At 44.1% G+C, this 25,450-nt stretch overlaps 1 protein-coding gene across 1 annotated transcript in view; it reads left to right on the top strand.

Annotated features, from left to right (window-relative positions):
• The window catches only part of METTL24 (methyltransferase like 24), an 85,870-nt gene that overhangs the window by 32,340 nt on the left and 28,080 nt on the right, over positions 1–25,450 (top strand). The window contains exons 2-3 of the mRNA XM_056856717.1: positions 10,229–10,327; positions 18,201–18,340. Coding sequence (XP_056712695.1) covers positions 10,229–10,327; positions 18,201–18,340 — 239 coding nt within the window. The remainder of the gene's footprint in view (positions 1–10,228; positions 10,328–18,200; positions 18,341–25,450) is intronic.

Genomic DNA, 25,450 nt, shown 5'->3' with positions numbered 1-25,450 from the left:
TGGATGAGGGAAACTTATAATGCAGCTTAGCCTGGTAGATGTCAGAGGAGGAGAGGATGAAGTTATAATGGGCAGAATGAGGCAACTGATTTTGGTACTGCTTTTGTTTTTGAAGGCTGACGCTGCTTCAAGGCTAACACCGCCTGACTGTGTGGCTGCTTGCTCTCCTCCACAGAGGTGTAAAATTTGCAGCAGTTTTTAAGCCATGGGGGAAAAAAACCTTTCCCTCCAGTTTTTTTCTGGGGGGAAATGGAAATTTGGGGGGAAATTGAAATATATGCAATACTTACTGTGCTATCAAACCCGAACTAATTTTACTGCTTTAACAACACCGGTAGATGCATAATTTGTAACTTACTTAGCCTATAAAATTGCAATATTTGACATATTTATGGAATTTAAAAGTTATAAATGCTTTAGTTTTGTACAAGCAAAATTGCATATATATCCAATACTTGAGAGAAAACTGCAAGCTGATTCACTCTATACTATCTTAGCACATGTACCATAATTGTTGCTATCTTGTTAGAGAGACGTCAGTTCTTAATGGAACTTTAAGAGTTTTCCTCTGAGGCTTTGGTGCAGTTTCAGCCCCACCTCCTTCTGATCTTTTTCCCCCCTCCAGCAAGGCAGGGCAATAAGCTACTTGTTATTCAATCTGTTGGTAAACGTTTCACAGTATTATGAGGAAGAGTTAAACAAGTCAACCACAAGTTAGGTCAAAAGAAGGTTGAAAAGCAATGGAAGCCCTACATGCTCCCCTCATGAAGATTAGTATCTTTCTAGGTGCAGAAATGCACCTCCAATTTAAGAGCTGCACATATCTACAGTCCACCGGGAAAATATTTCATATTTGCAACACTCCCCGAAATTTCCAATTTTCCTGTCAGAAAAAAGCCCCCTTCCCTAAACATCCCCCTTTTTATGAACTATCCTATTTCTACTCCTCAACTTGTTTGTTGATAAACAAATATTTTAAACATGTCTCTAGTATTGTTTCCTCAAAATGACACTGCAGTGAGCTTCTGCTCAGGAAAGAGCAAGCATATGTAAAAATATACCCTTGTTAAGGAATATAATATAATATAATAGCCTAACTAAACTGAGAATTTAATTGAGGTTTGCTGGGAGAGGGTTGTGATTGTTGTGCCAGGGCCGGTGATTAAGGTTGATTGCTGCCTGAAAGCTTGATTGTTCCCTTGTTAAGTGGGGCTGTTGTGATTGGAGCTTGTGTCTGAGAGGTGGGGGCTGTGTGCATTTAAATTCCAAGGCTCCTGCTCGCCAGAGGCCTGTGGATCGTGACTGGGGATCTGTAGGTGAGTATAAAATCTTTTTATCTTAGCAGAGTAACTCTCTCCATCTGGTTGGAGTACTGAGCAGCTTGAATATCTATGTGAATTAGGAGCAGATAGCTGCAGGGCAAGGAACTTCGGCACTCAGTTCTTATTTGGTACAGGAAGAGTGCAAGAGAGTAAAGGGCAGGGTTACAACACCAAAGAATAATACAATAATAAATTAATTAATAAAATACCAGTTATGAAGGTAGAAAGCCGGCAGGGATCGGGGGGCTATCCAGTGTGCTGCATGGAGTGTCACATGTATGATTATCTGCCTGCTGGACAGAAGTCGTGGGTGTGCGCTCGGTGCAGGGAGCTCCTGGTTCTCAGGAAGCGAGTTCACTTCCTCGAGGCCAAGGTAGCTCAACTGGAGGAGCTGAGGCAGGCAGAGAGAGAGGTGACTAAGGACTCCGGGGATGAAATAGTCACATCCCAGTCCCAAAGTGACGGCAACCTGCCAGTCACGGATGATGGAGCCCTTGGGGAAAGAGGCCATCTCACTGAGGTAGGGGAATGTGGTACCTAAGAAGGGACCTCTTCCTTGGTGGATGAACAGATATCCTCTCGTACCAAGGATATGCCTCAGAGGCGAGGGGGGCTTCTTGTAGAGGGGGATTCAATCCTTAGGAAAGTAGATAGCTGGGTTTCTAGTGGATGCATGGACCGCATGGTGACTTGCCTGCCTAGTGCGAAGGTTGCGGATGTTACCCGTCATATAGGTAGTCTGGTAGGTAGTGCTGGGGAGGAGCCAGTGGTTGTGGTGCATATTGGCACCAACGACATGGGGAAATGTAGTCCGGAGGTCTTGGAATCCAAATTTAGGTTGCTAGGCAGGAGACTAAAAGCCAGGACCTCCAAGGTAGCTTTCTCAGAAATGCTACCTGTTCACGTGCAGGACCAGCTAGGCAAGCACAGTTGGTGAGTCTCAATGCGTGGATGAGACGGTGGTGCAGGGAAGAGGGCTTTAGGTTTGTAAGGAACTGGGCAACATTTTGGGACAAGCCAGGCCTATACAAAAGGGATGGGCTCCACTTGAACCAGGATGGAACCAGACTGCTGGCGCGTAATATAAAAAAGGTGGCAGAGCAGCTTTTAAACTGAACCTGGGGGGAAAGCCGACAGGAGCTAAGAAGCATCTGGTTTGGGCAAACTCAGTGCACATGGACAAAGGAAAATTGCTTCAGATTTCCCACATGGGAATTACTTGGACATGAAAGGGAATGGGGGAATTAGAGTGCATGGTTTTAAGGGAAAACATAGATATAGTGAGCATTACAGAAACCTGGTGGAGGGTAGAAAACCAGTGGGATACAGTCATCCCTGGTTACAAACTGTATAGAAATGACAGGGAAGGGCGTATTGGAGGGGGTGTTGCTATGTATATCAAGGAAGGCATAGTGTCTAATAAGCTAGAGACCATAAAAAGGGCAGACTCGTCCACAGAATCCTTATGGGTAACGATTCCGGGCCCCAAAGGAGATTTAGTACTGGGGACGTTCTATCGGCCCCCTGACCAAATGGCTCAGGGTGATCTTGAGATGGAGAATGAAATTAGGGAAGCATGTAAAGGTAATGAAATAGTAATAATGGGAGACTTCAACTTCTCTCATATTGATTGGATAAATGTATGCTCCAGTCAAGCCAAAGAGATAAAATTTTTAGACATCCTAAATGACTGTGCCCTCGAAGAGTTGGTCATAGACCCAACCAGAAGGGAGGCGATCCTGGATTTAGTACTCTGTGGTGCTGCCAGTGATTTAGTGCGAGATGTGAATGTAGTTGAGCCAGTTGGCAATAGTGATCACAATGGCATCAAATTTAATTTATATGCAAATGGGAAAGTGACTGGGAAATCTCACACCATTACCTTTGACTTTAAAAGAGGGAACTTCTCTAAAATGAGAAAACTGGTAAAGAGGAAGTTGAAAGGAACAGTTAGGAGGGTTAAATCTCTTGAAAAGGCTTGGGGGTTACTCAAGTCCACATTACTAGAGGCTCAGCTAGCTTGTATACCGCAGGCCAGGAAAGGTAGTAATAAGTCCAAGAGGTCACCACCATGACTAACGGGTAAGGTGAAGGAAGCAATTAGAGAAACAAAGTCTTCCTTCAGAGACTGGAAGGTTTGCCCAAACGAGGCGAACAGAAGCAAACACAAACTTGCACAAAGAAAGTGCAAGCAGATGATTAGAGATGCAAAAAAAGATTTTGAGGGGCATATTGCTAAACACATCAAAACAAACACTAAGAAATTCTTTTAAGTATATTAGGAGTAGGAAACCAGCTAGGGAAGCGGTTAGACCATTGGATGACAATGGGAGTAAAGGAACTCTAAGGGAGGATAAAGCGATGGCTGAAAAACTAAATGAATTCTTCTCATGTCTTCACTGTTGAAGATACAGGGCAGATTCCATCTCCTGAACAGAGATTTTGGAGAGGGGAAAATGAGGAACTGAGGCAAATAGTGGTAACAAGGCAGGAAGTCCTAGGACATCTAGACAAACTGCAAACTAACAAGTCACAGGGACCAGACGGTATTCATCCTAGAGTTCTTCAAGAACTCAAATGGGAAATTGCTGAACTTCAAATAAAGATATGCTAGAAGATATGTCCCTTCGATCAGCCTCTGTACCAGAGGACTGGAGAATGGCCAGTGTAACACCCATTTATAAAAAAGGTTCCAGGGGGGACCCAGGAAATTACAGGCCAGTTAGTTTAACGTCTGTTCCGGGTAAATTAGTGGAAAGCATTATTAAAGATAGAATTGTCAAGCATATAGAAGGGCAAGGTCTGCTGGGCAAAACCCAACATGGTTCGGTAAGGGTAGGTCCTGTCTCACTAACCTATTAGAGTGTTTTGAAAGCGTCAGTAAGCATGTGGACAGGAATGAGCCTGTGGATATTGTGTATTTGGATTTCCAAAAAGCTTTTGACAAAGTCCCCCACCAAAGACTGCTAAGCAAACTTCATTGTCATGGGATAAGAGGACAAGTCCTCTTATTGATTGAGAGCTGGCTGAAAAATAGGAAGCAGAGAGTAGGAATCAATGGTCACTTCTCACAATGGCGGGATGTGAGCAGTGGGGTGCCTCAGGGATCTGTGTTGGGACCAGTGCTTTTCAACCTGTTCATCAATGACCTGGAGTTGGGGTTAAACTGTGAAGTAGCCAAGTTTGCAGTTGACACCAAATTATTTAGGGTGGTTAAAACAAAATCGGACTGTGAAGAGCTCCAGAAGGATCTCTAAATACTGGAAGAATGGGCATTAAAATGGCAAATGAGATTCAGTGTGAGTAAGTGTAAAGTGATGCATATTGGGGCAAAAAATCCCAACTTCACGTATACACTGATGGGATCTGTGCTGGCAGCGACAGACCAAGAAAGGGATCTTGTGGTGGTAGTGGATAGCTCAATGAAGATGTCATCTTGGTGTGTGGCTGCTGTAAGAAAGGCAAATTTCATGCTGGCCATAATTAGACGAGGAACAGAGAATAAAACTGCTGCTGTCATACTGCCCTTGTACGAATCTATGGTGAGACCACACTTGGAATACTGTGTACAGTTCTGGTCACCACACCTAAAAAAGGATATTACCGAGCTTGAGAAGGTGCAGAAAAGAGCAACCAAAATGATTAGGGGACTAGAGCAACTGTCCTATGGGGAGCGGTTAAGACGCTTAGGGCTGTTTAGCTTGGAAAGAAGGCGGCTGAGGGGAGACATGATAGAGGTCTATAAAATTATGCATGGTTTGGAGAGAGTGGACAGGGAGAAGTTTTTCTCCCTCTCCCATAATACTAGAACACGGGGTCATCTGCTAAAGCTGGAGGGTGAGAAATTCAAAACAGATAAAAGGAAGTATTTTTTCACACAACGCATAGTTAAATTGTGGAACTCCCTGCCCCAGAATGTGGTGATGGCTGCCAACTTGGAGGGCTTTAAGAGGGGAGTGGACATGTTCATGGAGGAGAGGGGTATTCATGGCTGTTAGTTAGAATGGATACTAGTCATGCTGCATACCTATTCTCTCTAGTATCAGAGGAGCATGCTTATTATTTTCGGTGGAACACAGGCAGGATGGTGCTGCTGCACTCGTCTTGTTAGTGGCTTCCTAGAGGCACCTGGTTGGCCACTGTGTGAACAGACTGCTGGACTTGATGGACCTTGGTCTGATCCAGCAGGGCCTTTCTTATGTTCTTACTGTATATACTCGCGTATAAGCAGAGTTTTTCAGCCCAAAAAAAGGGCTGAAAAAGCCCAACTCGGCTTATACGCGGGTCAATACGGTAGGTGGAGGGGGGGGACTTTTCGCCGCTGCCTGCCCGCGCGCCTTCCCTGCTGCCTGGGAGTGGCCTGCGGGGCCTCCTGCGCTCAGGGAGGGGGCCGCCGCCTGCCTGCGCGCCTTCCGTGCGGCGGTTTCTTTCCCCCCCACCCCACCCCATCCCAGCGCGCCTTCTGCGTGGCGGCAGCTGTTTCTCCCCCCTCACACACCGCACTGTCCCACCTTTCCCCGCGGCCCCGTCTGGCTGGCCAGCCTGGGGGCCAGGGCCGGTCCTCCCGCTCGCCAGCTGATCAGCGGGCCTGCTGCGCATCGCCTCTCCCGGTGAGTAGGGGCTCTTCCCCCTCCCCCCGTAGGATGGCGCTGGGGTCGGGGTGGGTCTTGAGGGCCTGGGAGCCCGGGCAGGAGGGCGACCCGGGGCAGGGGCGAGATCGTCCTCCTTTTTTAAATGGCAGCCGCCGTGTTAGAGTGCTGCAGTATTGACCCTCGGCTTATACTCAGGTCAATACAGGTTTCCCTTTTCTGAGGCAAAATTTGGTGCCTTGGCTTATACTCGGGTCGGCTTATGCTCTAATATATACTGGTATATTGGTTCATTTTGTTGCAGAACCTGTAGGTTCTAGAACTACATAAAAAAATCAATGCAGCTTTGGGTGTGCTGCAATTTTTTTCTTTGTGTACTGCTACAAATATATTTCAAAATAAACTGAACACAATGGCGTTAGGTGTCCTTGGTTTGCGCCTGGGAAAACACTGGCAGGGCTCATTCTGATCTATTGCCTTTTAATTTCCACCCTTCCAGTCCTCACAAACGCTGCTTAACTAGAGGAACATTTGATTGATTTGGAAAGTCTCTGTGCTTCTCCCTCCAAATGGATTCACATAATTCCACAGCTCCACTTAGAAATGAAGTAGCAGTGACAGATGCTGCAAGTTGGTACTTTAGCTCATTTTTGAAGGGCATTCAAGTTCATTCATTGACCAGTAATGGAAAGTGAAGAGAATCCAAAAGAGCAGTTCAAGTGATGGAAAATATAAGTCTGCTTTCTGGCTGTGAATGAAAAACTTTCCAAAATGTTCTTTTCATCATCACAGTCCCCCTCCCCCCCAAGCTCAATGAACATGACTCATATAGTGATAAAGTTTATTGTCTGCGGCCGAAGGCCATCACAATCCACCATACAAAACATTAAAATAACAGAAAATATCATAAATGTGACTCATGCATGTCCATTCACACCGATGGAGCTTTTCTGACTCCCACTCCTGTTTGCCTCTGAACTTTTGCCTCTGCCCTTTCCCTGTGCTCACCATCTATCCTTGCAACTCTTCCTTTTCTTGGGGATGCTTTCTCGCAGTGTTCACTAGAGTTTTTCTATGGTCATTTATGCATGGGAGTTTTTTTACCTGAGGTTCGTTGCTGGCTGGACTCATGCTTTTCTGTTGGGAATCTACGCACCGGCCGTCTCCCAAGCTCAAATCAAGTCCCGCCTCCTTAAATGCTGCTCTGTAATTGGCTTACTTTGCAGTGCTCACCGTGAGACAAGATTTCCTCCCCCCAAAACCCAACTGCCACATAAAAAAGCATTTGAAGAACAAAAAAACAGAAAACAGAGCAATCTGAAAGAAGGGGAGGGGGAAAAATCCAACCCTCATTTTTAAAAAGCCTTTCTTTTGCTCAGAAAGAACTCAGAGGTAGCAGGAAGCACTTGAATACCTGTCTCTTTACACACTGCTTTGTGATTGGCTGTGAGAGAAACCAATCTTCTATGTTTCCCCTGCTTTCCATCTGCATGCACAGGGGACCTTTACCTTTTTTAAGGACCCTAGTACATGCAGAAATCTTCCAGTGGATCTGAGCCAGTGAATTCAATACAACATCTTCAGCGCCTCTTCTGACACAGAGCTCTGTGGAACTCAAAGGCAGTGACGTGCCATGGCTGCCATTTTATTTACTTTTTTCAGCATGGCTTTGAATGTTGCACATAATGGAAGATGAGAGGAAATGAGATTTTCTACCTTAAATGTCACGTTTCTTTTTCCCTTGCCCCTACTCTCTGACTAACAAAAGAATTTGAGACTTTTTCTGTAGCATTCCAACATGAAAGGATCATATGTATCTTGAAGAGGTTTGACCACAAATGACCAAGAGAAAGATGAGCACTATTACCTCCAATCAGGAAGGAATGGATTATTGAACAAGCTGAAACTGTTTTGAATATTCCAGTAGTGAGGGAATTATCTGGTTTTTAGAATTGCCAACCTCCAGGTGGGGCCTGGAGATCTCCTGGATTTACAACTGATCTTCAGGCTACAGAGATTAGTTTCCCTGGAGAAAATGGCTGCGCTGGAGTGTGGCTTCTAAGGCAGTGGTTCTCAACCTGGGGGTCGGGACCCCCAAGGGGGTCGCGAAGTGTTTTCTGGGGGGTCGCTGCCACTGTCCTGGGACAGCCCACATCCCGGGCTGTCCAGGACTAACCCAGACGCCCTGTAACCCTGATCCGTCCGCGAGGGCAGGGAAGACCCCAAGCAGAGAGATGAGGAACTGGCCGACCGACAGCCAGAAGGAGCCGGGCTGCAGAGACGCGGCGGCGTGCTGCCGCACACCAGCTGTAGCCCCGCTGCCCAGCTGAGAGGTGGGCGGGCCAGCCCTGGGCGCGATCGCACCTGCACCGGGCGGATGATGCGGCAGGATGTATGGGAAGCCGAGGAAGCTCCCCTGGCTTGGCCAGTTCAGGTCTCGGAGGAGAAGAGGGCGGTCCCCCTTGAGGCCGCTACAGCCACGTTGTTTTTACTTTTAGCAGCGCTTGGGTGGGGCGGGAGCTTCAGCCTGGAATCCAAGTGTGCATTTCTGTAGTGTGGCTTTGCTTTTCTGCCCTGAGTCATCAGTTCCGCTCTGGCAAGGCCAAGGGGGAGAGAGTCGAGGTGCATGCGCAGTTCGGGATTTCCCCCTCGAGCGCGCAGGTTCGGGGAGGCGCAGAAGGAGCAGTGACTGGCGGAGGGGAGAAAAAGGCACAAAAAGTCAGAGCAGGATAAGCGGCCCTCGGTTCTTTCCTGGCCCTTCGCTCTCGTGAGGTGATTAAACAGAGCTCCGCTTTGAGGGATAACTGCAGTTCTGTGCACAAGCAGTGTCCCAGTCACAAGAGAGGGGGTTTCCTCGCGAGAGCCCCGGCCTGCTTGGAAGAGTTTTTGGGGAGAGAGGGGAGGACAAGGAACGCAGTGCATGCTCAGAGGCACTCTTTCCTCCGTGCCAGGAAAGGTTGCCACGCCACACAGTCACAGCCGCTGCGCAACAGGCGGTACTACTGTTTGCTTGTTTGTTTTAAACTTTAAAATTTAAAGCAATTATATATATGGATACCCTGGACTGCCAAAAAAAACCAAATGTGTTTTCTTTATCCTATTAAAAATGCCATTTATGCAAATTTATGCAAATGTCACGAGGGTCGCAGGTTACTTGGCAATTGTAAAAGGGGGTCGTGACTCGAAAAAGGTTGAGAACCACTGTTCTAAGGCATTATACTCTGCTGAGGTCCCTCCCCTCCCCAAACCCCGCCCTTCCCAGGCTCCATCCTCAAATCCCCAGGAATTTCCTAACTTGGAGTGGGCAACCATACTAGTTTTGAGAGAACATAATGTTTTCTGTATATCTGGGGGGAAGGGAAACGGCTATTTACATTTCTAACATGGCCACCAAGGCCGACGACACAAAGGAAAGGGACTGCTGGCGCGGGGGGGGGGGAGATATGGTTCCTTTTGGTAGTAAGGTCTTTCCTTCCGTCCTGCTGTTTGTGAGAAAAAAAACTGTTTGCCAAGCTGACAGGATCTCCAAGGTTTTGAGACGACGGGCTTTGACAGGCGTCGCACAGATCACAAGAGCATGAACTGAGACTAGCTTTCCCCAGAGATAAAAATGAGAGCCGTCAGTTCTGTGGGCCACAATGCTTCCTCTTTCAGGACACCTCAGTATGGTCTTCCAAAGAATGAGAGATCTTTTCTCTGCAGATGCAGAATATTTTATAAAGTTTGACTTGCAAATGGTTTTATATCTGCTAATATGCCCTTTTCCGTTTCTCATGAGCTCTGTGGTCACTGCAATCCATGCCCTGTCAGTGGAAGACTGCTTCAGACATTATGGGTAGCTGAAATTTTGTTCTGAAATCACATGCAGACAGCTTTAATGTTCAGGATCAGGTGTACACATTTCCTTGTGCACACGTACCCAGTTCAGATATGTATAATCCTTGTCTGTCTGTCTGTTTAGTACATTTTAATTCTGCCCTTCCATCACAGAGCTCAGAGTGGCATACATGGTTCTCCCTTTCCCATTTTATCCTTACAACAATCCTGCGAGGTAGGTGAGGCAGTGAGTGTGTGACTGATCCAAGGTCCCCAAGCAAATTTCAAGGCAGCATAGGAGCTGGCAAGAACAGGTGAAGGACAGGTGTGTCCCACTGACTGGGAAAGACAATAGAATTTGCCAAGTGACCTTTGCTTTGCCCCCACCCCCAATAGTGGAATTCAATGCTTCATGTTTTAGGAATGGCTTTTACTTTTTTCAAAAACTGCAAGTAGCTTTATTCTTGCTTGTGCTGATTTGTTTTCCTTTTGGTATTCCAGACTATACGATGGCACATAGACTTGCAGCCCTGGGCAAGTCCAGTTCCTTCTTTGAATAATGAAGCCCTAAGGCTCTTGAAGTATATCAGCACCACCCAGGTGAGTTTTCATCTTTTCTCTTGTAGGAAATCATAGGCCATCGGTTAGTTCTCAGGAAAAAAAATTGGTTTTGTGAATGTATTACAAGTGGGCATGGTATATAATTTATTTTTGTGATTTTTGTACTTAACACATACAAATTCAGAGTAAAATTCTGATTCATATCAAAACAGAAACTCTAAAGAGATGCTCCTCCATCAAGGAGTTGATCACAAATTCCATAATTGCCACAAAAACGTAGAACTTTTGATGTGCCTTGTCCACACAATTTCTGCAATATTGTTTGTGTCGTTTTACTCAAAACTTCATCAATGGTCTTTTATGCATGGGGGTTTAACCTTGGGCTCACCCCTCTCTTGACCCACACTTTTCTGATCCGAATTCTCAGAATCCTATGCATGGTGGTTGTTTGCCACGAAAAAATCCCTGGAGTATCAGGAGTACTGCAGAATCACCAGCAAAAATCCAGAAGTGTCTGAGTCCCTGCCCCTTGAAAACGCTGCTTTGTAATTGGCTGCAGTGTTTATTATTAGAAAAAGTCACCACTACCACCACCCCACCAGCTCCCCTCTGCCCCCGGTAAGTGGCCATTTTACAACCCAAGTGCCACCAGAAAACAAAACAAAACAAAAAAGTCAGCATTGCAGCCCAGGGCTCAGCTACCCTTTCCTTGCAATCATGGAGCACACAGGGGAGAGAAAGCTAAACTAAGCCCTGGACAGCAGCCTGGCACTTGGCTTCCCCTCCTCCGTAAGCAGAGATTGTGGGAAGCGCCGGGCTGAGCTACCCGTCCCCTGCAATCAGCAGGGACTGGAGAGGTAAGCAGCCCTCCACCGGTTGTTTTCTTTTGATATGATCATTTATTGTTAAATTGGTAAGAATATAAATAAAAATGAAGAGAGAGGCAGCCGAGGCTAAGATCCAATGCTGCCCCCCCCCCTGCATTTGTGTGATGGGTTACCCACCGGGTGTGTGTGTGTGTGAGAGAGAGCGCTGGACCTTAGCCTCGGCTGCCTCTCTCTTCATTTTTATTTATATTTTTAACAATTTAACGACACATTATCATATCAAAAGAAAAAAATGGTGGAGGGTGGCCAGAGAATTAAGCAGCAACATGGCTGCTTACCTCTCCAGTATCAATGGTTTCCTAGGCTTTGTGGAGGGGATGGCTGAAGGCTGGCTGGAGGGGGAGTGGGAAGAGGAAACATGAGAACAAGGGCAAGTGGGGGTGTGGGTAGAGAGACCCATAGTTTGGCTTATGCACACTAATGGTGACAATTTGACCCGGGTTGATCTCAGAGAGGAACTAAGAATCGTGTTAAAAGAGCATCGGGAAGACCCAGAGAGAATGCGGGGTGGGCGCGCGGTCAACTCTGAGGGATGGAAAACTCATGCATAACTCCAAGGAACAACTGATTCAGTCCGAACGTGAGTCAAAGTACCCATGCATGAAAGAGCAATGTTTGTTTATTCATTACAGTTTCCTCCCATACTTTCTCTAAGGAGCTCAGAGTGGTATTCAGTGTCATGTGTCAGCCTGCAGAGACCTCCTCTGACAAAGGGGAAATAGAAACTAGAACAGAGGGACATCCTCAGGCAGAAGTTCCACAGGAACAACCACAGGGCCTACAGCCTGCCAGAATAGAGGATCAGCCAAAGTCAGGAGATGACTCACCATGCCTGCAGCCTGCCAGTTCAAGGACTGCAGTTGGACCTGACACCTTGCAACATGCAGTGTCTCCAGAGGCCTCGCCAAGGCCACTGGAGTAGAGAAGAAGACAGGTTTGTCTGGCAATATAGCAGAGACGGCAGAGTGCTAGACTGAAGGCTTTACAGAGGAACCTCCTCAGTAGCAGTGATGAGGAAGAGCAGGGCTGAAGCACCACCTGTGAATTCAGCCTAATCAGCCTCAGCTGGCTCTGCTACAGCAGCAGGAGAAGGGATTTAAGCCATCAGTTAGGCTTGGCTGTTGTGCAAGCAACTTGTCACCAACTTCCTTGTGTACCGGCCTTGTTTCCCTGCTATACCTTGGATTCCTGGTATCCTGACTTCTTGGACTGACTTTGACTAACGCCTTGGACTTCCCTTGCCTGTACTGAGATCTTGGACTCTGCCTGAACTGTGAATGACCTTGGACTATTCCCCAGACTACGCTTCCAGCCCTTGCTCCTTGCCTGTATCACAACAGTGACTCAGGTTAAGATTGTGAAATTTTTCCTGTTCCAAAGTCACCCAGTAAATTTATAAATGAATTAGGATTTAAAATCAGATACAAATCTGACAGTTTGTGAAGTTAGGGCAAAAAACCCCTTTTCATATGACACCCAAGGGTGAATGGGGATGTCAGTGAAGCTCTGAAAAAGAACCTACATGCATATAGATCTTCATCTGAATGTGCAGAAGGCAAGTTCAGTAGGCTCAACCCTACTCCCCACTCCATAATTAGGGACAGTCTTAGCTATGGGGTAACCAGAGCAGCTGTGCTAGAAGACCCTGGATTGCCCAGCTGCTGCGCTGCTGCTCACCTCTCTGCCATCTCTGGAGTAGCAATGCCTGGTGGTGGCTTCTGGGCAGTGGCTGGGACAATGATTTATTTAAAACATTTATTTAAAATGTTTATTAGCCACCCTCCTATCTTATGGAATTCAAGGCGGCTTACCATATAAACTGCCTCCTGAAGATTGAAAGTGAGAAGGCCAGGCACACCTGGGGAGGTTGTTCCATAATTGTGGGACTACCACTGAAAAGGCATTTTTGGTTGCTCTTTTCTCAAGCTCTACAATATCTTTTTTTAGGTGCGGTGACCAGAACTTTACACAGTATTCCAAGTGTGGTCTCACCATAGATTTGTACAAGGGCAGTATGATAGCAGCAGTTTTATTCTCTACTCCTTGCCTAATTATGGCCAGCATGGAATCTTCTGAGGAGTGAGGAGATCCTGGGGCAAAAGCCGATGGATATGCAAAAAGCTTGTTGAGATTTGCTACATACTTCATTCTACAGTTACTGCTGCTTTTGTTTGGTCATTTGGACACATTAAACACAGCTCTTCAAATCTACAGTTCCATCAAGCAGAGCTTCTTCTTGCTTCTGCACTAATCATACCAATACATGCCAACTATTGGGGTGGGGAGGTGAAGGGAAATTGGGAAGGATAGGTGGGATATAGCAGGAGAGGATGCTTGTGGGAGCAGCAGAAGGGGTAATAGGGGATCAGGAGAATATTTGATTTTACTGTAATTAAAAAAATGTAAATTAACAGTTTGCATTGTTAATTAAATGTTAAAGTTGTATTTCAGTTGTCTGAAGATCATTTGTTGAAGCACCCCTAAATTTCTGGTGAGCCCCTCCCTAAATCCTCCATAGCCCTGCCTCCATAGATAGTGGCAATGGAGGCCCCTCCCTGTGATGTCACTGACTCCTTCCTATGATGTCATAGCAATGCCTCTGGCCCAGCCCCAGCCCCCCCTGGGAAATTGGAAAGTCTACGCCCCTGTTGTCAGGCATAGGCATTTTGGGCAGGAGATAGTTGAGGCTATTGTGTTGTGTCCATATAGATCTGTTCCTGTATGTGTGTGGGTTGAGGTATTCTAAGCTAATGCCATGGCCTATTTTAATTCACAGAACAAGAATAAGAAACCCTAATTTTTGTTTATAGCTTCATAAAGGTTGAGGAGGAGAATGAGCGAAGCCAGCTTTTGTTTCCATTTCCATGTCGTGGGAAATTAAAAACTGAAGAGTGAGAAGCAGCCTTAGCAGCATTCAGCTGCTCCATTGCTGATCCCCTCCAAATAAAGCTTAATCTTCACTAATGATGTTTGTTTGGTTTGCTTATTAGAAAGGATTAGGAAGTGACTGCATGAGCTAAGGATGATTTCTGATTTTAATTTTAGCTCCCCTATTCAGCTGCTCCATGTCACGTTGGTAGTGCTCCTGTAGTTTTTCCTGCTCCTGGAATGTCTGCTTGGGAATCCCTGTGAGGTGGTGTGTTTGACTTAATTCATACCTTGCACTATTGACATTTGGTAACTGGGTAAAGAACTCAGTTTAAGAGAGAACTTGAGAACCTCAGCTTCCTTCCTTCTAACAGCCCACTCCTGAGCTGAGGCGTACGGGGACGGCGGGGAAGAGGCGCCGTGGCGCCTCTTCCTAAGCCGTTTCCCCGACACCATTAAACAAAAAAAAAGCCGTTTCGCGGCTTTTTTGTTTTGTTTTGTTTAACTGGGGCTTTTCGCCCCATTGAAAATAGCAGGTGCAGCAATGCTGTTCTGGCCACCGGTGCAAGTGGCTGAAAGGGGATAGGGAGCCGACTAGCCGCCGGCTCCTCCCCCCGCCCAGCCCCCGGAATGCCCCTCTGCGCCGGCGCGGCCTCTCCACGCCATTGCCGGCACCACGGAGAGGGGGGAGGCGCAGTCCCGCAGCACTCTCTCACCAGTGGGACTGGCCTCGCCACCAGCGTAAGTACGTGTAAATGCGAGATTACACGTACTTATGCTGGCGGCAAGGTCATGCCACCTCCTATAGACTTTCGGCCCAGTTCTCAGGAATGGGCTCTAAATTTCCAGACTTTATCTGTGGAGGGAAGGCAGGAGAGAGAAAAGTCACTGGCCTTTCAAAATGGTTGAGGGAGGCCTCGCTGTCTGGCTGTTGCCTCTGGCTTAGTAATGTTTGACAGCTTTTGAAAGAATACAGAACAAAGAGCAGTCAACAACAACAACAACAACAAAACACCCCTGTTTATCAAAGGTTTTGGGCGGAGTGAGTGTATACATCACAGGCGTATATCTTACTTTCAAATAATAGTCAGTTCCATGCAAAACCCATGGTGTGCCTCAGCTTAAATATGTAAGGAAAATGCCCTGTGAGAGAAGCCAGCTGAAAAGGGCTGTGCAGGACATTTTTGTTGGGAACAAAATTAATTATGGGGGGTAGGGGAAGCAGATGTCATAGATATAGATTTTTTTTAAACCTTCAAGTCACAGTTGTCTTATGGTGACCTCGTAAGGTTGTCAAGGCAAGAGACGTTCAGAGGTGGTTTGCCATTGCCTGCCTCCGCGCCACACCCCTGGTATTCCTTGGGAGTCTATCATCCAAATACTGGCCAGGGTGAAGGCTGAGAGTATGTGACTAGCCCAAGATCACCAAGCAAGTGTCCATGGCAAAGTGGTGATTCGAACATCGGTTTCCCAGATACTAGTCCGACAGCTTAACCAGTACACCATGCTGGCTCTCTTTTAGATATAGATAGATAATGTTTATTCATATTCCAGAATTTGGCTTTTCTTGATACAGAAGTTGAAGTACCATGATGCAAAACTTGGACTCTGGATCCCAGAATATAAGCAAAATTGCCTGAAACCAGAGGAAATGTCAGATTGATCCTGTCACTTGTTTCTATGGGTTTTACCCTATAGAAGAACAAAATTCTGGTGTGGAAGTCTCATCCCAAGAGTAATTTTTAAATTATATAATAGTGAATACAAAGAAAACAGAAAAAAGCACAGAAATATATAGAATACATAACTGTCCATACAATTTGTTACTTAATACTTTAAAAGACAATCCAATATAATATAATATATCAAACTGGGATTGCTACCATGTACACTATTATTCCAACATACTACTATAATGCTGCTAAACATATACCAGTAGTTATACTTGCCTATTCAACTAAATATCTACCTCCCCCTTCCCAAGAGTAATTTTGTGTAATCTGTGCCTTTCTGGGTAGTAATTAATGTTACTGTTTTGAGTTTTTCTGCGGCAAACAGTCCTGTTGTGAATCCTAACTGAGATTACTGCATGAATGTTTTACTTCATTTAGGATGTGTGTTTCTAGTTAGCACAGTTTAAGCATATATTTAGTTTTTATGTTATTTGGTGGGCTTTATATAAGCATATCATCTTCTCAAAATGAATGAATGGATTTAAGCATACATCTAAGTATTTAAATTGGAATTTAAATCCCAAAGCAGAGAGAGAAGAAATCTCCTACCTGTACATTGTTTGGACTATTGCTTTGCAATCCTATGAATTGAATCAATGGATTTCATACCTATAGCCCAAAGAGTTGAAAATTATTATTTTATTATTTTAAAAATTATAGTAGTTGCATAACAGAATAACTTAAAAGTATGTTTATTGAGAGAATGGGGTATAAATATTTTAAATAAGACAAAATGCATTAAGTAGAATATGGAGAAACAGAATGGTTTCCAATTGGCAAAGGTGTCAGACAAAGAAGTATTTAATCTCCCTGTCTGTTCAATCTATATGCAAAATATATCATAAAGAAAGCTGGATTAGATTTAGAAGAAGGTGGAATGAAAATTGGTGGAAGGAACATTAACAATTTGAGATATGCAGAGGACACCACATTACTGGCAGAAAACAAATAGTGAAGACTTGAAACGACTACTGATGAAGGTTAAAGCGGAAAGCAGCAAATTAGGACTGTAGTTGAACATCAAGAAGACAAAAGTACTGACTACTGGGAAATTACACAGCTTTAAGACTGATGATGAAGAAATTGAAATGGTTATAGATTTTCTATTTCTTGGCTCCATCATCAACCAAAAGGGATGCTGCAACCAAGAAATCAGAAGAAGACTCAGACTAGGCAGGGCAGCAGTGAAGGAGTTAGAAAAGATTCTTACATGTAAGGATATGTCACTGGCAACCAAGATCAAGATAATTCATGCCATAGTATTTGCCATTACTGTGTATGGGTGTGAAAGTTGGACAGTGAAGAAAGCTGACAGGAAGAATGTTGATTCATTTGAAATGTGATGTTGGAGGAGTTTTACAGATACCATCGACTGCCAAAAAGACAAATAAGTGGGTTCTAGATCAAGTCAAGCCTGAATGCTGCCTAGAAAATTAAATAACTAAGCTGAGGCTGTTATACTTTGGTCACATTATGAGAAGACCAGAGTCACTGGAAAAGACAATAACACTAGAAAAAGTGAAGGCAGTAGGAAAAGAGAAAGATCCAACATGAGATGGATTGACTCCACAAAGGAAGCCACGGCTCTCAGTTTGCAAGATGTGAGCAAGGCTGTTAACGACAGGACATTTTGAAGGACATCAATTCATGGAGTCACCATAAGTTGAAAGTGACTTGATGGAACTTAACACACACACACACAAACACAGAGAAACGTTTTAGCTAGATTCAATGTACTACCCGCAGCTATTCTAAAAAGCCCAACTCCGAGAATGTTTGTGGATGTGGAATTGGTTCTATCGAAACCATGGAGCATGTCTTATTTTATTGTAGAAGATATAAGCAGTAAAGAACATAGCTGATTAACCCGTTAATTCCTGATAAGAGACATGTCTATAGCTGATAAGCTACAATTTCTGCTGGGAGGTTATGATCCTGCTACCACAGTTCCAGTAATGAAATTTATGCTGGGTTTATTTGAATTTAAGAGATATGAGGAAAATTTAAAGAAGATATATATGATCAAATAAATTATATAAAATTAAATATTTTTAAAAAATTCTGCCTCGCTGTACCATCAAAAGAAGGAAGGAGAATCAAATGCAAAATCCATTCCAAGGCTTGAAAGACAAATGCATTGCCTTTTATACTCTAAGGACCTGCTCTCGGATAAATGCCTTCAATGCATAATATTTGCTGGTGTTCAGCTATTTGCTTTCCCTGTTTGTTCTACTCATCTGTCTGATTTCTTTCCGTCCAGCACATTCTTCCCTTAGCAAAGCAAAACGAACAACTAGCAGCTCACCAATCACATAATGGCTAACCCATTTCCTCCCCATCCCCTTTTCTCCCTGCTCAAAGAAAACATAAGATGTATGGAAAGATTATAACATAGGTTAAAATTAATTCTTTTTGTTTGAACAGATGTCATGCAATCATATGAACACAAAAGACCTGCCAGAAACCCCTGATAGCCTAAGGAGGCCATGGTCAGTCTGCCTGGATGACAGATTAAATTTGGTTCATCAAATGAAAAGCAAGCAGTGCCGTTTATATTCACTGGGGTAAGTGTCTCCTTTGGGGGGAAAAGAGATTATTTCAAGTGCAACAACCATGAATGTTCTACTCTTAAAGCAGTCTGTTAAAAATAGTTTCTGCTACTGATCTCATTTGCCTGTTTCCAAGAGAAACTTATAAATCTTTTCTCTGTCATCCATTGACATTATGTAGAAGAAGAAGAATAGTTGGTTTTTATATGCTGACTTTCTCTACCACTTAAGGGAGTCTCAGACCGGCTTACTATCACCTTCCCTTCCCCTCCCCACAACAGACACCCTGTGAGGTAGGTGAGGCTGAGAGAGCTCTAAGAGAGCTGTGACTTGCCCAAAGTAACCCAGCTGTGTGTAGGAGTGGGGAAACAAATCCAATTCACCAGATTAGCCTCCGCTGCTCATGTGGAGGAGAGGGGAATCAAACCCGGTTCTCCAGATCAAACTCCACCGCTCCAAACCATCACTCTTAACCACTATACCACGCTGGCTCTCTAGAGTGATTTAGCCTACATTTTTGGAAGATCTGCAAGTTTATATTGTATTCAGTAGTGTTGAATCCCCCCCATTAGTGAAAATCCATTATACCAGAAGAAATCATTGAGTGTTTGACTATACCTCTGATTTTTGAAAAACCAGGGATCTTCTGAAAATTCTCCAAATGAATATCCTCTGTGTTCAAATGCAGGAAGCAGACTGTGAGACAGAAGTATACACTAACTTGGCTCCATAGGATTGACGACTGCAACTATTTCGGCAACTTTGACATTCTTTTTTGGCACTGCCATGATTGACAGAAATCCCTTTGCTCTCTTATAACCAGATGTACTTGAACTTACGGTTCACTCAAGACTTCCTCTGCTCATAGTAGGCAGTCATTGGGTTGGGTTTTGTCAAAAAGATCCATGTGTGCAAGAGAAGGTGTGATTTTCACCAATTCCCTCCTCTTGTGGCAGCCCTCCATCTCACCGCTAAAGCAGCTCCTGGCCCTCATCTCCCTAGGAGAGGCATTTTGGATGGCATTTTGGGCTGCACCAGCATGGGTGAGGTAGCAAAGTTGCATCTCTGTGCATGGAAGTCATTCCATGCATGGATGTTTTAGATGGGATCCAGGCCATTATCCTGAAACAGTCTTGTAGAAGTGTTGAGTCCAAAAGGGGGCACTCAGCTAGCCTGAGTCATCCTGCTTGCTGTCCAAGTCTGGGGATTAGGATGCCGGCGCGGTCTTTGACAGCGTTGGGACATACTTGACTTCAAGAATTCACTAGGATATGATGGGGTGATAACATAGAAAATGATTAATCTAATTCTTGGAGGATAGGACTATCAGTCATAAATTAAGCCTTCATGTTCAGAGGCAGTATATCTCTACATAAAAATTATACGGCAGGCATCTCCAACAGATGGCTTGTGATCTACTGGTAGCCTGCTGGCTGTTCCAAAGTAGCATGTGCTAGAGGCCCCAGGAAAAGATTACAAAAAGATCTTCTCTAGGCTTTTTTTTTAAACATAGCTTTTATTTCATAGGATTTTATCTGTGCTGATCAGCTGATAACTGCATTTCTGGTGCTCTTTTCAGTCCATGTTTTGGTTCTAGGACAGAACAAAACTTGGTAATATGCTGGGGTGGGGGGAATAGTTCAGGATATTTTTTATTAGTCAGAAGTAGCTTTCATTAAAGAAAAGGTTAGTGACCCCTGTTCCAGGGACAGGTAATAAGGGAGTGTAGTTGCGTTAATGAACTTTCCATGGCCTTCACTGGCCATTGGCGGAAACAGAACACTGGAGTATTTGGTCTGATCCAGGAGGGGTGTTCTCATGCTTGTTTCTGTGGTATATTTACTGTTGCTTTTAACTGCTTATGTTGGATAATAAATGAACTTCTTTTTGAAAGAATCCATAAGGACACAATTTTAGACATCAGATGACCTTACATAAATTACCAACAAAGAATAAGTAAACCAACAAACTAATTTCTGGGTCAACTTCACAAGAGCAGCACTGATTCAGTTATCTGTCTTCTATTAACAGTCCTACTTCCAGAATATATATTAATATTTTGGCAGTGCAGATTTCTAAAAGGGACAGAAGGAAAATAAGAAACTCCAGCCAGGGTTTGGATAAGTGTATGTGTGGTTGTAATTATTGAGAATTACATAGCAATCAGCTCTAGCTCCTTTTGACTCCAACCCAATTACATTCTTTCAGAGACATTGGCACTTAACCCTGCTTTAAGATGCTCACTGGTGTGTGATTGCACAGAAAAGCAATTTTGTTCCGCGTAAGAAAAATCTCCTTGAAATATGCTTCTTATCTAATGTTTTTATTTATGAAAGAGGAAATGGAGACCAGCTGGGCTCTTCCCAGAGGACAACTGCTGAGAGAACAAATGTTTCAGAGTATAAAAAAGACAGCTCTACAATTAATCTGTATTGTATGAAATGTTGAAAGAAACGTCGTTATTGCTTGCGTACTTGTAAGGACTGTGGTAAGAAGGAGAATGCATTTCATATGACCGTAGTGGATGCTGCCCCCCTTTTAGATTAATCCCACCTGTTGGGATTCATATGTTATAACTTGATTTAGGAAAGATAGTGCTGCTCTGTGATAGCCCGTTGCATATTGCATTAATGTAGCGAATTATAATTTTTGAACTGGCTTATTATAAAATCGTTAGTGCATTTATAAAATAGGTTGTTGCTCCATCTGAGGCAATGGGGGTTACCGCACTTGTATTCCCAGCGATGTATTAAGAGTTTGAAAATGTTATAAAAAATACTGTTCGCACTTTGTTTGGCCCCTTTAGCTGTGAAGATGTCTTCCAGCCATTTATAAGCCGTGGTATCCAAAAACCCTTTTAAAGCGATGTTTTTTATAACATTTTCAAACTCTTAATACGTCACTGGGAATACAAAGTGCGGTGTAACCCAGAATGTGTAAGCTAAAAAAAGGTTACTTCAAAAAAAATATGCTCATATAAAAAGACACCCTGTTAAGCAGAACTTCTGCCTGAAATGTTGGTTACTATTAGAGTTATGCATAATCTTTTCCCCTGACATTTTGTGGTTGGCTCAGCCTCCTGCAGCAGCCATTTTATGGTTGGCCCCACCTAGGGTTGCCAACCTCCAGGTACTAGCTGGAGATCTCCTGCTATTACAACTGATCTCCAGCCGATAGAGTTCAGTTCACCTGGAGAAAATGGCCGCTTTGGCAATTGGACTCTATGGCATTGAAGTCCCTCCCCTCCCCAAACCCCTCCCTAAAAACCTCCCTCCGGTGGCAAAGAGGGACCTGGCAGCCCTAGCTCTGCCTCCTGCAGCAGCAATTTTGAGGTTTCACTCACCATCCTGTGTCTGAATTCCAAAGGCACACAGGCTCAAAACAGTTGGGGACCCCCATTCTAATATATTTGCAGGCAATGTTAAGCATTGTGAAATTTATTTTAAAATTATTGAAATTAATACACATAGTGGAACACTTTCCCTTTCCCTCTAAATATAGAAAAATTCACGAACAGTGGAACTCTCCTTTTTTTTCTAGATTTCCCCCCCATAAGAGCTGAAAATCAGAGCAGCATAATAAGCAGTGTTCGAAGCAAGGAAGGGTCTTGTTTGGAAACCTTCAGCAATATTGCATATCCTGTGTTTCCAGGGCACCAGAGACTTGCTAGATTGCCTGTCTGAGTTAACGAGAAGGAGTCTAATTGATACGCTGAAAATGGGAGCCATGACAAAACGTAGCAATAGCTGAATAAGATATGAATTTATATAATTGAGCTTGCCATATTTGTAATATTTTGTAATTTTGTAAGATTCATTACCATTTGCAGTTGCTCGATATTACAAAATATTATTTCTAATGTTATTTCTAATGTTTTGTAATATTGCATGGTTTGTTTTTCGCAGAGAATTGTGTTTTCAGTAAAAGAAAAAGAAAAGAAACCTACCTCGGCTTCACTGTTCCTGTTGGCAAAGGAGGTTATGGAACTCTAGACTTAGTGACTTTGGATACAGAATTTTATTTGGTTAATATAACAGATGAGGGATATGATTGGTCAGGAAAGTAGAGGTGGCTGTTAGAATGGCTGTTAAAGCAGTCAGTTAGGAGCTGTTGGTTAGAGATCCCAAGGGACAACAGGGAAGGCTGGGGAAAAAACACGCTTCCTGAACACTAGAATCTACCGTAGTAAAAGTTGTCACAATAGCAGAGGTAAGAACATAAGACCATAAGAGGAGTCCTACTGAATCAGACTAGTGCTAGTCCAACATCCTGTTTAAGAGCATAAGAACATAAGAAAGGCCCTGCTGGATCAGACCAAGGCCCATCAAGTCCAGCAGTCTGTTCACACAGTGGCCAACCAGGTGCCTCTAGGAAGCCACAAACAAGACGGCTGCAGCAGCACCATCCTGCCTGTGTTCCACCGCAACCAAAATAATAGGCCTGCTCTGATCCTGGAGATAATAGGTATGCATCCTGACTAGTATCCATTCTAACTAATAGCCATGAATACCCATTTCCTCCATGAATATGTCCACTCCCTGCTTAACGCCCTCCAAGCGGGCAGCCATCACCACATCCAGGGGCAGGAAGTTCGACAATTTAACTGCGTTGTGTAAAAAAATACTTCCTTTTATCTGTTTTGAATCTCTCACCCTCCAGCTTTAGCAGATGACCCCATGTTCTAGTATTATGGGAGAGGGAGAAAAGCTTCTCCCTGTCCACTCCAAACCATGCATAATTTTATAGACCTCTATCATGTCTCCCCTCAGCCGCCTTCTTTCCAAGCTAAACAGCCCTAAGCGTCTTAACCGCTCCCCATAGGACAGTTGCTCTAGTCCCCTAATCATTTTGGTTGCTCTTTTCTGCACCTTCTCAAGCTCTGTAATATCCTTTTTTAGGTGCGGTGACCAGAACTGTACACAGTATTCCAAGTGTGGTCTCACCATAGATTCGTACAAGGGCAGTATGATATCAGCAGTTTTATTCTCCGTTCCTCGTCTAATTATGGCCAGCATGAAATCTGCCTTTCTTACAGCAGCCACACACCGGGTTGACATCTTCATTGAGCTATCCACTACCACCCCAAGATCCCTTTCTTGGTCTGTCGCTGCCAGCACAGATCCCATCAGTGTATATGTGAAGTTGGGATTTTTTGCCCCAATATGCATCACTTTACACCTACTCACATTGAATCTCATTTGCCATTTTAATGCCCATTCTTCCAGTATGTAGAAATCCTTCTGGAGCTCTTCACAGTCCGATTTTGTTTTAACCATCCTAAATAATTTGGTGTCATCTGCAAACTTGGCTACTTCGCTGTTTAACCCCAACTCCAGGTCACTGATGAACAGGTTGAAAAGCACTGGTCCCAACACAGATCCCTGAGGCACCCCACTACTCACATCCCGCCATTGTGAGAACTGACCATTGATTCCTACTCTCTGCTTCCTATTTTTCAGCCAGCTCTCAATCCATAAGAAGACTTGTCCTCTTATCCCGTGACTATGAAGTTTGCTTAGCAGTCTTTGGTGGAGGACTTTGTCAAGAGCTTTTTGGAAATCCAAGTACACAATATAAACAGGCTCATTCCTGTCCACATGCTTATTGACTCTTTCAAAAAACTCTAATAGATTAGTGAGACAGGACCTACCCTTACAAAAGCCATGTTGGGTTTTGCCCAGCAGACCTTGCCCTTCTATATGCTTGACAATTCTATCTTTAATAATGCTTTCCACTAATTTACCTGGAACAGACGTTAAGCTAACTGGCCTGTAATTTCCTGGGTCCCCCCTGGAACCTTTTTTTATAAATGGGTGTTACACTGGCCATTCTCCAGTCCTCTGGTACAGAGGCTGATCGAAGGGACATATCTTCTAACATATCTTTGTTTGAAGTTCAGCAATTTCCCATTTGAGTTCTTGAAGAACTCTAGGATGAATACCATCTGGTCCCTGTGACTTGTTAGTTTGCAGTTTGTCTAGATGTTCTAGGACTTCCTGCCTTGTTACCACTATTTGCCTCAGTTCCTCATTTTCCCCTCTCCAAAATCTCTGTTCAGGAGAAGGAATCTGCCCTGTATCTTCAACAGTGAAGACAGATGAGAAGAATTCATTTAGGTTTTCAGCCATCGCTTTATCCTCCCTTTGAGTTCCTTTACTCCCATTGTCATCCAATGGTCCAACCACTTCCCTAGCTGGTTTCCTACTCCTAATATACTTAAAGAATTTCTTAGTGTTTGTTTTGATGTGTTTAGCAATATGCCCCTCAAAATCTTTTTTGCATCTCTAATCATCTGCTTGCATTTCCTTTGTGCCAGTTTGTGTTTGCTTCTGTTCGCCTCATTCGGACAAACCTTCCAGTCTCTGAAGGAAGACTTTTTTTCTCTAATTGCTTCCTTCACCTTACCCGTTAGCCATGGTGGTGACCTCTTGGACTTATTAGTACCTTTCCTGGCCTGCGGTATACAAGCTAGCTGAGCCTCTAGTAATGTGGACTTGAGTAACCCCCAAGCCTTTTCAAGAGATTTAACCCTCCTAACTGTTCCTTTCAACTTCCTCTTTACCAGTTTTCTCATTTTAGAGAAGTTCCCTCTTTTAAAGTCAAAGGTAATGGTGTGAGATTTCCCAGTCACTTTCCCATTTGCATATAAATTAAATTTGATGCCATTGTGATCACTATTGCCAACTGGCTCAACTACATCCACATCCCGCACTAAATCACTGGCAGCACCACAGAGTACTAAATCCAGGATCACCTCCTTTCTGGTTGGGTCTATGACCAACTCTTCGAGGGCACAGTCATTTAGGATGTCTAAAAATTTTATCTCTTTGGCTTGACTGGAGCATACATTTACCCAATCAATATGAGGGAAGTTGAAGTCTCCCATTATTACTACTTCATTACCTTTACATGCTTCCCTAATTTCATTCTCCATCTCAAGATCACCCTGAGCCATTTGATCAGGGGGCCGATAGAATGTCCCCAGTACTAAATCTCCTTTGGGGCCTGGAATTGTCACCCATAAGGATTCTGTGGATGAGTCTGCCCTTTTTATGGTCTCTAGCTTATTAGACACTATGCCTTCCTTGATATACATAGCAACACCCCCTCCAATACGCCCATCCC

Source organism: Euleptes europaea, chromosome 10, assembly GCF_029931775.1.
Source record: "Euleptes europaea isolate rEulEur1 chromosome 10, rEulEur1.hap1, whole genome shotgun sequence".
In the NCBI taxonomy this organism is placed as follows: Eukaryota; Metazoa; Chordata; class Lepidosauria; order Squamata; family Sphaerodactylidae; genus Euleptes; species Euleptes europaea.
This window is presented reverse-complemented; position numbering and strand designations above follow the sequence as displayed.